The sequence below is a fragment of the Cucurbita maxima genome, unplaced genomic scaffold (genome assembly GCF_002738345.1).
Source record: "Cucurbita maxima cultivar Rimu unplaced genomic scaffold, Cmax_1.0 Cma_Scf00038, whole genome shotgun sequence".
NCBI lineage: Eukaryota > Viridiplantae > Streptophyta > Magnoliopsida > Cucurbitales > Cucurbitaceae > Cucurbita > Cucurbita maxima.
The window spans coordinates 353,307-368,645 of NW_019272054.1; the positions used below are offsets into that span (position 1 = coordinate 353,307).

Sequence of the window (15,339 nt, forward strand, 5' to 3'; positions counted from 1 at the left end):
TTTTTTTTTTTTTTTTTTTTTAATAATAAAAAGTCAATCCATTAATTTTTTTTTTTTTTTTTACTAAATTAATAAAAATATTCTTAATTTTGTATAAATATTCAGTAAAGTTTCATTAATATTCTTTAATTTTAAAAAATATTTTTACCTAAAATTTAAAATAAAATTTTAAACCTCTTTTATATTTATTTAAAAATAAATAAATTTTTTTTATTTTCAATCGTCAATAAAATCAACCAAATCTGAATGAGTTTGACTAAAATAAAATAAAGTCTAAGTAGAAGTTAATTTATAATTTTTGTATATTATAAAAATTTATTATTATATATTATTATATATAAATAATAAATAATTTTATTTTGAAATTTTGTAAATATATATTTTTTTTAATGTATTTTTTAAATAGAGTATTAGACCATCTTGCCCTCATCGTCCTGGAGGCAGCTGCTTGGACTGAAGAAGATCAGCAATCGAGAGTCGGAAGCGCAAGAACACCGAGAAGAGAAATGGCTTCGGTGGTGCGGGGGATTCTGAAGTCGATCAAAGACAAAGGCATCGGTACTTTCTTGAGAGAGTTCAAGGAAGAAGGCTACTTGTAATGTTTTCCTTCCCTATTTTTCGTTTTTGATCCATGGTTTCTGTCCAGTCCTTGGGGAATTTGGTGGTGTCGTCGAATTCGAATTCGAATTCGCGCCTTTTAGTTATTTTTTGCTTAATTTGTGTGATGTATTGGTGTTTCTCTTATTGTTCTGAGGATCGCTGTTTCAATGTCTAATCACTACGGGTGTTTCTTTCCCAATTTGAATGTTCGATGACTATGGATATTGTCTCTGTTTCTCCAGCAATGTTGGAATTTGGATTGTGTTAACTGTTCTTTCCTTATTGAATCTTGCAGGAAATGCTTACCCGATGGAAACTTATTGTAAGTTCAATTTTCCTTGCATCTTCTTTATGGAATCTCCCAATTGATTTTTCCAGGTGAGCCATATTTTTTAGGTTATTAATTGGAGCACCAGCCTTTCCAACCATTTTTCTATTTAGTAGGTGACTTCATTCTCTAAGATCAGTTCCTTCTTCAGAAAAATCTAGAATGAATTTGGCACTAAATTTTAAGACCATAGTAGGGGAGATCTAAGAATAGAGAAAAAATTATTTTAGTGCATTTGAAAGAACTGCTTGGAAGACATCAATCTTCATTTAGGACAGAAGAGGAGCTTTTCCACTCACTGAATTATGTTGGATTTCAACTATTTTAAAGGTCAAGTTGATGCCTTACATCTCCATTTTCTCTGTCAATAGTATCAGTTGAATAGAAATTTCTATACTAGCTGTTTGACATTTAACTGAATTACCTGAGAAGATAGAGGCACATTAAAAGATCGTGATGATATCCACGAATTAGCCAATTTAACTTTGTCGCAAACATGCTGTATATGAGTATTATACGTGACGTTGAGGTAGTAAACTTGAAAATTGTTCCTACTCTTCCTCTCTTTTGTTCAGGTTTTGTCGTCCATTGTTCGATAGGGAAACGGTAGAGGTGTTATGACTCTCCTTTCTTTATCGGGAGATCCCGAGCTTAGACAAGGGAGAAGGGAATTTCGTACTTGGTGTCCTAGCCTTTCTATAGGCTTCTCTTGTAGATCTTTCTTTCATTACTTAGTGGACCCATCTCCTTCTAAGGAATCTATTTTCTCCATTCTTTGGAGTGTGAAATTTCTAAATAAAGGTGAAGTTCTTTGTTTGGGTGGTTACTCACAGAAGAATCACTAACTTGGATAGCCTCTCAAGGAAGTTTCCTCCTTTGGTAGGGTTATTCTGTTACATCATTTGTCGGAGGGCGGAGGAAGATCTGAACCATTTAGTTCGGAGTTATGACTATGCTCATTCGGTTTGTTATTACTTCTTTGGAGTGTTGGTTTGATATCCCACGTTTGTTGGGGAGGAGAACGAAACACCGTTTATAAGGGTGTGGAATCCTTTCTCTAGCAGATGCATTTTAAAGCTCTAAAAGGGAAAGCCCAAAGAAGACAATATCTACTAGCTGTGGGCTTGGTCCGTTATAGTTTGACCTTTAGATAGCCCGATACAGAGCTTTTTGTGATATGATCGAGGAATTCCTCCTCCATCCTTCGTCTAGGGGAAAAGAGAGTTATAGGGATAGTTGGGATGCATGAAACTTAGTCTTTTATAGAGAAATATATATTATGTAGCTGTTATTTTGCTTTCCAATTGACGTCAACAATTTTTTTTATCTCATTCATACACTGAATAATTTCCTTTCCTTGCAAACTATTCAATGTGGTTTATGGGAGCTATCTTTATCATCTCTAATTTTGTTTTATTCAGGCAAACCAAAATTCACAACATCGGTGCGACACTTGTAGGTGTCGATAAGTTTGGAAATAAATATTACCAGAGGCTCGATGAACAAACTCAATATGGTATTTTTCTTTCTATTTGCTATCGGTGAAGGCCAAGATGTCTAAACCATTGCTTAAGACACTTGCCATGTTATGTTAACTCAAACCGATTGATTATGTTTCTTGCTACAGAGTGATGCAGTAGTTGTACGTCGCCTTGTATTACCTATTCTTCTAGTTGTTCTGTTGAAAACTGTTCATCTTCCTGCTAATGATATTCCTCTAATTTCGATATGAAACTTGACAAAATTTTGCAAGAACAAAAAAAATTTACCCTCGAAAGTAAAAGCAAGAAAAGGAATTTTTACATATAGGACGACCCATTTTATATCTTGAACATCGAATTCGCGCTTATGCTTGTTCCATGTTAACGAAAGAGTTTATGAACATTTTTTGAACTCGATGTGTTGTCTAACCGTCTCTTTTTATGTTTTGTGAAAACCTGAGCTAGTGAATTTGATATCTCTGTAGGAAGACACAGGTGGGTTGAATATGCAGAGAAGGGTCGTTATAATGCTTCTCAGGTGCCACCCGAATGGCATGGCTGGCTCCACTACATAACCGATCACACAGGAGACGAGGTAACTCCCCTTCTCTAGCATTTCTGTGAGTTTCAAAACACATCGAAGTTCGAGGACTAAATGTGTAATATTAAAAGTTTAAGGACCAAATAGACATAAACTTCAAAGCTCAGATTTATCGTTTCACAGCTTCTGATGCTGAAACCGAGTAGGTATGGGATAGAACACAAGGAAAACTTCTCTGGGGAAGGTGAAGAACTTATCTACCATTCCAAGGGACATGCTCTTAATTCTGGGCAGAGAGATTGGACTCGCTATCAGTCATGGCAACCAACCAAGTCCTAAGTAATTTGTGTATCAATTCCTTTGTTTAATTTGGAAATCCATGGGATATCTGGCTGTGTGCTTTCCTGTTCTTCTGAATAAGCGACTTGTTGTTGTCTCTGCAAGCTGTGAATTATTTTTCATCATGTTTACTGCACAACACATGAGGGATTTTCTGCATGTTTCTGTTCTTTTGTGCCATGTCTTAGCGATCACTGTGATAGAACGTTATATCATGGCAGTGTATCAGATGTTATCAGCTTTGGGCATTTCCTAAAACGAAAGTTCGAGCAAAATTTGGTGTCTCTAAATGTTTGAAGTTCGTACTCAAATTTTGATGTTAGAACGACTTCATCTCAAGATATCTTATTGCGTGTTGAATACATCAAAGTTAAATCGATGATTGATAACCAGGGATAATTTTTTTTTCTATGTTCAAGATTTCAAATCTTCAACATTCAAATTGATCCAAGTAGATTAGATTGAAAGTTCTAAAGCACAAAACTAGACAAATATATATCTCGATTCATAATAATTAGTAATTTTTTTTGTCTAAAATTTTTCTCCTTTCAATAGTGATCCTTCTTAAATAAACAAATATGCATTTTAGATGAACGGGTATCTTACCAAACTTGAAAAGAAGAAAATCTTCACCAAGTGTAGCCCTAGCTTTCGTGGCATATGATCCGTTCCTAGTGTGATTGAACTTGACTTGACCCATAGACTTTGAGCAACAAGTTTTATTTGAGTTGTTTGTGCAAAAAGTCTTCGAGTATAGAAATATTGACCAGTGACCCGTAATGTAATTCTAAATTGAAGCTCTTTACTGAACACGAGATTTTATAACTAACTTGTATAAATTTCGTGGATGTTACTAAAAATACTCGAAAAATAATTTTGTTCAAGGTTATCTTCGTATCCAGTTGAGGTTAATTTCATATCATTTATGAATGGAGCAACAAGTGAAATTTCAACGAGATGATGACCCACTTTTAGACATTTTTATTTAGATGGTTAATGTCCTTGTATCAGCTGACTCATCCGTTTTTGGCTTGTTAATCGATGTAGATCGATTTTTAACTTGTTGATCATCTTGGATCTATTGTTTGTTGATAGGTTTGAATTGAATGGAATTAGGGTTTATTCATGGCTTGGAATGATCTCTAACTTGAATTATTAAGTTTGATTAAACTGTCATAAAATTTTATTTTAAAAAAATTGGTCAAAATTTTGTAAACCCAAAAATATTTTGGGTCAAAAAAGCAATTTCACGCATGCATTCTTACATATTTCTAATCTAAATTTCCAAATTCGTGATTCTCTTTGCTCCGTCGATAGGGAAGCAGTTCTCCTGTTCTTCACTCCCAGAGCGGAACCTGGAATCGAATTCTAGGTATTAATTGTCCCTTAATTTTCTCTCATTTTCCTTTGATTTTTGTTTAGCGCTCTTCAATTTTTCAATCCTACCACGAGGGAAACTTCTCAACAAAACTTATTTTCAAGTTTTTTCGTCTTAATTTTGCGTAATTGATCACTGTTTGGCTTCCCAGAAAACCGAGAAGAAGAATTCGTTCAAATGAACTTAAAATTTCTCCCAATTTCTCACCCCTGCTGCTTTGTTTCATTAATTTCTATGAATGTGGTTAAGATTTTAGCCTTTGTTATCCTTGCTCTAGGTGTTTACAGTGCAATACATGGCACTGTGGATTATTAATTTTCTATCATTTTATTCAGAGATTGGAATTTAAAATTGAAATACACACATGAATCTACGTGTTTGCTGCTTATTGTTGTTATTGTTCAACATCAATTGAAAAATCGAAATCCTCTGTTTTTGTATTGAAATCCCCCATCAGATTATAGCCATTGCTCGATTTATACTGATTAAAACAGCTTCCTCGCACCATTTAATGATAATCATGGCCCTGTGGGAAATCTTGAGTCAATTTTTCACATCATTTTCAAATTTCAGTTATTGTGTTCTTTGCAAAATCATTATTATTTGATTAATCTTCCGTTTCCTCAAGCAAAATATTCTTCATTGATCTCAGATTCTCAAACATTTTTTCAGAAATATAGGAAGTGGTACATTGAATGGCACAGTCTGCAAGTTTAGTCTCTACTGGCCTCCTAAATTATGCCTTTACTCCTCAAAAGAATGCTTCATATTGGAGATATGATGTGATAAAATCACGACCATCCCCTCGTAGTCTCGGTATCAAAGCTGTGCAAGATACCGGAGGCCCTCGTAGGTTGGTTGATATCATTAGATTGGTGCCTGAGCTCTCGAGAAATTACTTTCGAAGTCCTTCAAGGAGGGCTCTCTTTGGAGGAATCTCTTTGTTGGGTGGCTTTTATGTGGCACAAACTATATCATTGTCGTTTGGAGCTTTGGGAGTAAATGATGTGATTGCTGCTGTGGTATGTGTTCTTCTTACTGAATATGTTACTCGCTTTTATTACAGTCGACCCAAAGTAACCTTCCCTGTTGCTCTGCTAAACAACTTCAAAATGGGATTCACTTATGGTCTTTTCATTGATGCTTTCAAACTTGCTAGTTAAGTGAAACCATTCTGGTTGTGGCTTAGCCTTTACGTTTGTAAAGTTCTTTGAACACTGATTTTGGTCTATATCTTTCAAGCTTCTTCTAATTGTTTGATGAGCTATCTTCCCTTTTTTTTTTTTTTTTTTTTCTTCTATTCTTTCTGTATATTTACATCTACAAGAATTAGATATGGACATGTGAGATCCCACATCGGGAGAGGGGAACTAAGCATTCTTTATAAGGGTGTGGAAACCTCTCCCTAGTAGACGCCTTTTAAAATCGTGAGGCTGACGGCGATACGTAACGGGCCAAAGTTGACAATATCTACTAGCGGTGGGCTTGGGCTGTTACAAATGGTATCAGAGCTAGACACTGAGTGGTGTGTCAGTGAGGATGCTGGCCCCCAAGGGGGTGGATTGTGAGATCCCACATCGGATGAAGAAGAGAACGAAGCATTCCTTACAAGGGTGTGGAAACCTCTCCCTAGTAGATGCGTTTTAGAATTGTGAGGCTGATGGCGATACGTATCGGGCCAAAGCGGACAATATATACTAGCGGTTGACTTGGGCGGTTACAAATGGTATCAGAGCCAGACATCGGGCGGTGTGCCAGTGAGGACGCTAGGCCTCCAAGGGGGTGGATTGTGAGATCTCACGTCGGTTGGAGAGAGGAACGAAACATTCCTTATAAGGGTGTGGAAATCTCTCTCTAATTGATGCATTTTAAAATCGTGAGGCTAACAACGAATGGTATTAGAGCTAGACATCAGGCAGTGTGCCAGCAAGGATGTTGGGCACAAGGAAGGTGGATTGTGAGATCCTATATCAGTTTGAGAGAGAAACGAAGCATTCTTTATAAGGGTGTGGAAACCTCTTCCTAATAGACACGTTTTAAAACCGTAAGGTTGGCGGTGATACGTAACGTACCAAAGCGGACAATATCTGCTAGCGGTGGACTTGAGCTTGGACCATTACTGGATCTATGTACGCTCAAACGCAATATAGTAACAGATTTGGATGTAATCGATAACTTTTATTTGTTTAATTCTTGTTTACGTATTGAAATGCATCCCTATGAATAGAGAATTGTTTGATTGAGTTGAACTGCTTCTTTCCATAAGCTGTTATGAGATAAATGTTGTGCTTCTGAATTTTGTTGATATCTACATGAACTATAGAATTGAAATAGAGCAGTATTAAGCAGAAGAAATAGATAAATGTTTAATTTCTTGTTGTCACGAAGTTTATGTTGGAAGGTCACCTGTCGAGAACGACCATAGTACTCAAACTATTATATTACTTGTAACGATTCGTTCACTTACGAAATCGAACAACACGTGCAAGAAGCACATTATAATTAAATGTTTAATCACCTTTATAAACATATCAGGGAAGAATATATTGTTTGAATTGGATTCTCTCTCAACTTGGAAAAAGAGAGGAAATAATCATAGGGAATCTCCCAATGTAACACCATTAAATTAGGGTGTTCATAAATATTCGAGTAGGTGAACGTGGATTCAAAACTCTTACATCATTTCTTTAAAACATTTCGATTTAGACATTGGTATTTGTTCTTTCTATTAATGGTGATACAACATTTATTGACATAGACCTCTTATCTATCAAATTTGCACTCATTTAATTCTTAAATAAGAACCTTTTATACATATAATTCGAATTCGAAATGATATGTATAGTATAAAAGTATATGTGATATCCCACATTTGGAGAGGGAAACAAAACAAAAACATTTTTTGTAAGAGCGGAAATCTTTCTCTAGTAGACTTGTTTTAAAATCGTGAGGTTGACAACGATATGTAACGGGCCAAAATAAAAATATCTGCTAGTGGTGGGCTCGAACTGTTACAGAGCCTAACATTGGGTGGTGTGCCAGCTGAGGATGCCCACATAATCCCACTTCGGACGCGCCCTCGCTGTAAGTGGGATCTCGTGCATTTGTATGATCCCACATACAAGAAGATATCCGTCCGTAAAATCCTTCATGCACAAGAGCATCCTCATAACATAGGTTTATTTTCAATAATCTTATATCTTGAAAATAATGATAAACATCCGACAAAACCTGATGGCGTTCGAATAGTAAAATCACTTACTTTCAATAATACAATAGTCAGCTCCTATTGAGTAGATCCTTCGTCTATTCATAATCTTTAAGCTTTAATCTTCACTTGAAATTTTATTTCCAATGACTTAATTTACTCGAGAAACACAATTAAGCATTACCTACACGTTTCCATGTCTAACAAAAAATAACTCTCATACATACATACATTATACAAGTTTATACTCGAGACAACAATAGTTACGAGCTCTTCTAACAGTCTATGTCTAGTGATATCATCCCGACAACGACCGCAAACTACGATAGAAAGTATGGGAATCTAAAACTTTTTTTAAGATACCCGATTTGCTTAAAGCTTACGCCAACAGTTCATTGCTAGGAATGTTAATTTTAGGGACTCCAACACATACACAAAGCACTTATAAAAGCCTGAATTAAGGGAAGTGGGTGTAGTGAGAAGCCAAGAAGGGAATAAGTGGGTTCAATGAGCAAATCAGTTGTAGGGCAGCCCCACGTTGGGCATGGCAGTGGAGTTGTTCAATTTTCAATGATAACTCCAGACTTTGCCCAGTGGGGGCTGCCCTCTGACTGCTTTAGCTTAGTTTTGCATGAGTTTAATCCCCATGTGCCCTTAATAAGGGACGCCCAACAGGTAAAGGAAATGCTTAATCTTCTCCTTATACTGATTTTTTTCCCCATTTATTATCGCTTTTACTGTCGTAGGCGATCGGGAAGGTTCTAGAACTCATGTATTCTCCTCTCCGATGTGGGATCTCTTAATCCACTCATTTGGGAGCCCACATCCTCGCTGGTACACCGCTCGGTGTCTGACATTGATACCATTTGTAACAGCTTAAGCTCACCGTTGGCAGATATTGTCCACTTTGACCCATTTAATATAGCTCTCAGCCTCACGGTTTTAAAACGTGTATACTAACGAGAGGTTTCTATACTCTTATAAAGAATGTTTCGTTCTTCTCTCTAATCAATGTGGTATCTTACATTCATGTTGGTAAGTATGGACTGTCTTCAACCAAGAGGGGACGCTTGTAGACGATCGGTCGAGTATCGACTGAGACGCAGATGGCTGGGCATGCGGCAGGTTGCTGAAGGCTTGTTTTTTAGGTTCTCCATGGGTTGTCTCCGACTACTTTTTATCTGGTGCCGTGAATGAGCTTAGGCCACACCTACATGACCTTCTCTTCTTTCTAGGTTGTTAGGTTGGTGACCCTAGCAACCCGAACAAAGTTCACATTTCAACTCTCTATTTTTTTATTCAATTTTGACAGTCTCTTTTTATTATATAAAATGTACATACTTATCCATCATACATGTTACATTAATAACCAAATTTTATAAGGTTAAAATATAAAATATTTATAAGTCAGAACATATCACTAATATTAAATATTTTAAATTTTTTTAAAAATAGGAACTCTGATTGGACTAGATTGTACCCGTATTTTTCAACTCCGACTAAAATGAACTAAACAAAAGAAAAATCTAATCCAACCCAATGGATAACCCGAACAACCCTATTAATTAGTTTAATTATTGTATTAAATAAACATTTAAGTAATCGTATTAGCGTGTCATCGTAAAAAAAAATCAAAATTATGTTTAATTTGAGGTGATTTGGTATGCAATTTAGATTATTTTATTTTATTTTATGTTTTTAAAATTATGGACTCAAATAAATTCGTTAAAAAAAAATATATTACCAAACGAATATTAGAAAACATTTAAAAAGAATATTACTTTTTTAATTTCGACATTATTTCTAAAAAAAATGAATATAAAATTCACAAAAAAATATTTAAATTAGAAAATTAATTTAACCCCTTTTAAATAAATTTAAAATATGATAAGATCAATTCATACACTAAAAAAACATGTCCATATAATATGGGGAAAAAAATTGTAAATAAATAAATTAAATTAATGACCATACATATTTAACGGAAAAGTGACGTTTATTCAATAAAGAGAGTGGGCGTAGAGGCTGTCACGTGACGGTCACACCTTATTGGTCGAAGTAAAAGTGGGGACCACGCTGACCATTGCGCTGTCGGATTCTGGTTGGTCTTTTGCGCACGAAATTGTACGGCTATAACTTTTTTATCAATAATGAAAACGACCTTGCAATCTGAGCTTACGGAATATAATAAAAATAATTAAAAAAATAAAGTTTTTAAAATTAAATATATTATATTTTCAGCCTGAAATTAAATTCTGTCGGCTTTTTTTGTGTCTTAATTTTACCGAAATTAGAGAAGCACTGAGGTTATTTGCACGCATTTTCGGGTGCCTCATTTTTTTGTTTTTAATAATAATAAATTCATTCATTAAAATCTTTTATTTTATTTATTAGGTCAGTCGAGTTCACCGCTAATAAATATTGTTCCGAGATGTTCCTTAATATCTCAGGAGAAGTTTCCACACCTTTATAAAAAATGATTTGTTCCCCTTTCCAACCAGGGTGATCTCACAATCCACCCCTTTAGGGGCCAGCAAGGTCCCACCGCTGCCAAATATTATCTACTCGGGAGAGGTTTCCACGCTTTTATAAGGAATGATTTGTTCCCCTCTCCAACTGATGTGATCTCACAATCCACCCCTTTAAGGGCCAGCGAGGTCCCACCTCTACGAGATATTGTCTATTAGGAGAGGTTTTCACACCTTTATAAGGAATAATTTGTGCCCCTCTCCTGTGATCTCATAATCCACCCCTTTAAAGGCCAACAAGGGCCCACCGCTACCAGATATTATCTATTCGGGAGAGATTTCCACACCTTTATAAGAAATTATTGGTTTTCCTTTACACTAGATATTGTCGAATAGGGGAGGTTTCCACACATTTATAAAGAATGATTCGTTCTCTCCAACTAATGTGATCTCACAATCCACCCTTAGGGCCAACAAGAATCTACAGCTAGTAGATATTGTCATCTCTAGACTTTCCCTCAAGATTTTAAAAAGCGCCTACTAAAGAGAGGTTTCTACATCAATGAATGTTTTGTTCCTCTCTACAACCAATATGAGATTCTGTTTCATTCTCCTCCTATATTGATATGGGACCTAAAAAATAACAATAATAAAAATAATAACAACAATAATAATAATATGCATGGAAAGAGAAAGTGAAAGTAAATGGTTTTGTTGGATGAGGAAGGGGATAGTTTCCAATCCACCATCAAAGGCTGCCTCCATTTTCTTTGTCATCTCAATCCCTTCACTTTTTAGGGCTTTTTCTTCTTCTTCTTCTTCTTCTTCGTTAATTTTGCTCTTCATTTCCTCTTTTCCTTTGAAAATCCTTGCTGGGTTTTCATTTTATTGCAATAAAACCCCTTAGATTCTCTTTATTTCTTCAAAATCCCTTCTGGGTCTTCAGCAATTCTTCATATAAACTTCAAAACTCCCTTAAATCATAGAAAAATCGATATCTGATGGCTGTTCTATGAGTTTCTCTGATGTTTCCTTGCAAAACCCTTCTCTCCAGCTGATTTGAATCACCAACAACACAGTTTGAAGTGAGAATCTTCCCTTTTTGTCGTTCCAATAATGTAGGAAGTAACCCCAGCTGAGTTTCTTGTTTGTTGCTGTCGTTTTTGTAGGCCTAATTCCTAAGACAACGAAATGGTTCGAGGAAAAGTTGAAATGAAACGGATTGAGAATTCGACAAGTCGTCAAGTGACATTCTCAAAGAGACGAAATGGGATATTGAAAAAGGCTTATGAGCTTTCTGTTCTTTGTGATGCTGAAGTTTCTGTCATCATTTTCTCTCAGAGAGGAAGGCTCTATGAGTTCTCCAGCTCCATGTTAGTTCGATTTCTCCTCTGCTTCATAAATTATGCCTTTAATTCTCTGTACTTTACTCATTTTACCTCTTTTCCTGCTGTTTTCAATTGAGTTTTGATATGATTTGAAAGGACAATGGGAAAAAAAGGGGTTTATAGAGCCTAAATCTCACCCATATCTTCCTTTCACAGTCAATATTTACTCCAAATTGTACCTCTTAGATTTCATCTATGATTTTGCAAGATTTCCCTGAATTATTGTATGATTTTATGGGTCGATTGTACCTTTTTTAGGATATAATTCAAGAATTTAATCATAGTTTTATGTTAAGAGAATGAAGAAGAACATTGAATCAAACTTTAAGATCAAACAAATTCCTGTCTCATGATCCTAAGTTTTTTAGTTATAAACATTTGTTAGATATTGAAACATGTCTAGTGTTGAGTTTGAGTGTTCCTACATTCTGAAAAGAACATGAAAAATGGTGTCGTATGGCCTATGTCCTACTGTTGTCGGGACACAGGTGCTAGAGCAGCTGAAACGAACTAAAGCTTGTTCTTTTTGTATGTATGTGAAAGAGAGGGAATATTTTATGTGTGAAATGCAATAATGGCTATTACAAACCACGCACGAGTCCAAATAAACTACAGCTTTGGCTCCAAATTGGCAACCCCACAATAGCTGATGTCCTCCTCTTGTTGTCTATAAAGAACACTTTGTGGGTGTAAAACCAAGGATAAAACTTTGGTCCCATGACTAGGAGAAGAACCCTTGACCGCCTCGAACGAGTCACGATTAGTTAGAGACAACTCATAAGGGGAGACAAATATAGAGGCAATTGAGTCGATTTCTTCGAAGAAAAATTGTAACCGCTCAAATCCACTACTAGCCGATATTGTTCTCTTTGAGTTTTTCATTTCAGGTCCCCCTCAAAATTTTTAAAATGCGTATGCTATGGAGTGGTTTCCACGCTAGTTCTCCTCCTCAATTGAGGTGGGATCTCACAAAATGATAGAGAGGTGGAAAAGACATTAAGAGAGGATTGAGTCACACCCACCCATAGAGGGTTACCCAAACTAGTAACACAATAGAGACATTTATCAAAGTCTTTCATCCCCCACAAGGAGCTTAGTGTGGATCATATTGACTCGATCATTTTATCAACAAAGCTTCTGTAGTTTTTGGCATAACCCCTCCCGGATCATATCGACTACATTATTTAGCCAACAAAGCCTCCATAGGTTTCGGCATAACCCTCGAGGATCATATCGACTCGATCATTTAGCCAACAAAGCCTCCATAGGTTTCGGCATAACCCTCATGGATCATATCAATTCGATCATTTAGCCAACAAAGCCTTCATAGGTTTTGGCCTAACCCCTCGTGGATTATATCGACTTGATCATTTAGCCAACAAAGCCTCTATAGGTTTCGACATAACCCCTCTTGGATCATATCGACTCAATAGCCAACGAAGCCTCCATAGGTTTCGGCATAACTCATTGTGGATCATATCGACTTGATCATTTAGCCAACAAAGCCTCTATGGGTTTCAGCATAACTCCTCGTGGATCATATCGACTCGATCATTTAGCCAACAAAGCCTCTATAGGTTTCGGCATAACCCCTCGTGGATCATATCGACTCGATCATTTAGCCAACAAAGCCTCCATAGGCTTTGGCATAACCCTCGAGGATCATATCGACTCGATCATTTAGCCAACAAAGCCTCCATAGGTTTTGGCATAACCCCTCGTGGATCATATCGACTCGATCATTTAGCCAACAAAGCTTCCATAGGTTTTGGCATAACCCCTCGTGGATCATATCGACTCGATCATTTAGCCAACAAAGCCTCCATAGGTTTGGCATAACCCCTCGTGGATCATATCGACTTGATCATTTAGCCAACAAAGCCTCTATAGGTTTAGACATAACCCCTCTTGGATCATATCTACTCAATAGCCAACGAAGCCTCCATAGGATTCGGCATTACCCCTCGTGGATCATATCGACTTGATCATTTAGCCAACAAAGCCTCTATAGGTTTCGGCATAACCCCTCATTGATCATATCAACTCAATCATTTAACCAACAAAGTCTCCATAGATTTCGGCATAACCCCTTGTGGATCATATCGACTCAATCATTTAGTTAACAAAGCCTCCATACGTTTCGGCATAACCCCTTGTGGATCACATCGACTCAATCATTTAGCCAACAAAGCCTCCACTCACCGGACAAGGTGAGATCCACCACCCTTCTCAATTCCTTTCGTACAAAATCTCTCGTAAGCTTCTCCAACATTATCACGAACACATGTTGGAATCCTAAACGAGAATGAAAAGTAAATAGAGATTCCACTCAACACCCATTAGATCAAAATGAGTCATTTCAAACTTTCTTTGTTTTTGTTACCAACACCATATGCAGCAAACAAAGAGTAAGGCTTATTATGGTTCATTTTTTCATTACAAACATGTACCTTTACATATTTGCACAAGAATTTACACCTTTTCTTACTATTATTTTCATGTTTCAGTATGCAAAAGACAATCGAACGCTACCGCAAGTTTGGGAAAGGTGGAGAAACCAACACTTTTCAATCTGAAGGATATATGCAGGTTTTTTGTTCTTCTCTTCTTTCTCTACTTCAACCAACTATAATTTTTCTAGTAATTTATACATCAAAACTTTAGGTTAAATCAGATAGTAGTGTTTTTCATGGTCTCGTTGTTTTTTTTTTTATAAATATTTGGTTGAGAAATGCTTTTGTTGATGTGATTCAAATTATTTGAAAGTAGTTATAAATTACTAAAGAAAATGTGGATTACACTCCATATAGATACACAATGCAATGTAGTATAGATAAATATTTCTCGCTAAATTAATAAAGTATCGTTCACCTTTGTAGTTTATCTCAAAAATATCTTTAAATTTTTTAAAGTTTCAAAAATATCTTTACTTTTACCGTTAGTACCACATTTAAAAAATATTCATGAATTTTCAAAAATAACATAAATGTTAAGAGATAATCTATGAGGTGTCGAGAAATGGTTTTCGTTCATATATTGACTAAAAGAATTAATATATATTTTTTTAATATAGGTAAAGGATGTTAGTGTTACTTTTATACTTTCATGAATATTTTTTAAACATAGTACTAACGAGGATATAATTTTTTTATCTTTTTAAAAGGTTGAAGGGTATTTATAAAACTTTTTAAAATTTAAAAATATTTTTGAACTAAAATACTAACTTTACCGTTCAAAAATGTATTTTTTAGATTTTTTTTTTAAAGTTTAAAGGTAGTATTGAAATTTTTAAAAATTTAAAGATATTTTCAAGTTAAAGTATAAAATTTAGGAATATTTTTATTAATTTAACGGTTATTAAATTATTCAAATAAACTTATATATATATATATATATATATATATATATAAAGAACCCAATCCTACATTAACACACAACTAATAACAATTGTGATTAGTTTTTTTTTTCGTCTTTTATTTCAAATGAACCTAAACCCTAAACCTTAATCAACCTTAAAATTCCCTAACCTTAATCAACCTTAAAGTTCCCTAACCTTAACCAACCTTAAAATTCACTAGAACTATAAAAAAAAAAAAAAAAAAAAAAAT

General features: G+C 35.3%; 3 protein-coding genes and 1 long non-coding RNA gene across 6 annotated transcripts in view; all 4 read left to right on the forward strand.

Moving 5' to 3' along the window:
- The first annotated feature begins 424 nt into the window (after nt 1–424).
- Nucleotides 425–3,564, forward strand: LOC111469006 (probable NADH dehydrogenase [ubiquinone] 1 alpha subcomplex subunit 12). 2 transcript variants are annotated; one of them, XM_023114193.1, is made up of 5 exons: nt 425–595; nt 896–922; nt 2,350–2,444; nt 2,895–3,004; nt 3,134–3,564. In XM_023114193.1, the coding sequence occupies exons 1-5, from the start codon at nt 507–509 to the stop codon at nt 3,287–3,289; spliced, it is 477 nt and encodes a 158-aa protein (XP_022969961.1). In that variant the 5' UTR covers nt 425–506; the 3' UTR covers nt 3,290–3,564. The 2 variants fall into 2 exon arrangements, with proteins under 2 accessions (XP_022969961.1, XP_022969964.1); XM_023114196.1 differs by lacking the exon at nt 896–922.
- A 939-nt stretch (nt 3,565–4,503) lies between these two features.
- Nucleotides 4,504–5,930, forward strand: LOC111468994 (uncharacterized protein ycf20). 2 transcript variants are annotated; one of them, XM_023114181.1, is made up of 2 exons: nt 4,504–4,661; nt 5,320–5,930. In XM_023114181.1, exon 2 carries the CDS (start codon nt 5,363–5,365, stop codon nt 5,828–5,830), a length of 468 nt encoding a protein of 155 aa, XP_022969949.1. In that variant the 5' UTR covers nt 4,504–4,661; nt 5,320–5,362; the 3' UTR covers nt 5,831–5,930. The 2 variants fall into 2 exon arrangements, with proteins under 2 accessions (XP_022969949.1, XP_022969950.1); XM_023114182.1 differs by having other exon boundaries at nt 4,540–4,661; nt 5,340–5,930.
- Nucleotides 5,931–8,355: 2,425 nt separating this feature from the next.
- Nucleotides 8,356–9,223, forward strand: LOC111468995. The gene is made up of 2 exons (XR_002714811.1): nt 8,356–8,550; nt 8,916–9,223. It is a non-coding gene; the product is annotated as an uncharacterized LOC111468995 (long non-coding RNA).
- A 1,853-nt stretch (nt 9,224–11,076) lies between these two features.
- LOC111468993 (MADS-box protein AGL42-like) overlaps nt 11,077–15,339 on the forward strand; it is a 9,043-nt gene continuing 4,780 nt past the window's right edge. Inside the window, exons 1-3 of the mRNA XM_023114180.1 lie at nt 11,077–11,428; nt 11,513–11,716; nt 14,239–14,320. Coding sequence (XP_022969948.1) covers nt 11,535–11,716; nt 14,239–14,320 — 264 coding nt within the window. The 5' untranslated portion in view covers nt 11,077–11,428; nt 11,513–11,534. The remainder of the gene's footprint in view (nt 11,429–11,512; nt 11,717–14,238; nt 14,321–15,339) is intronic.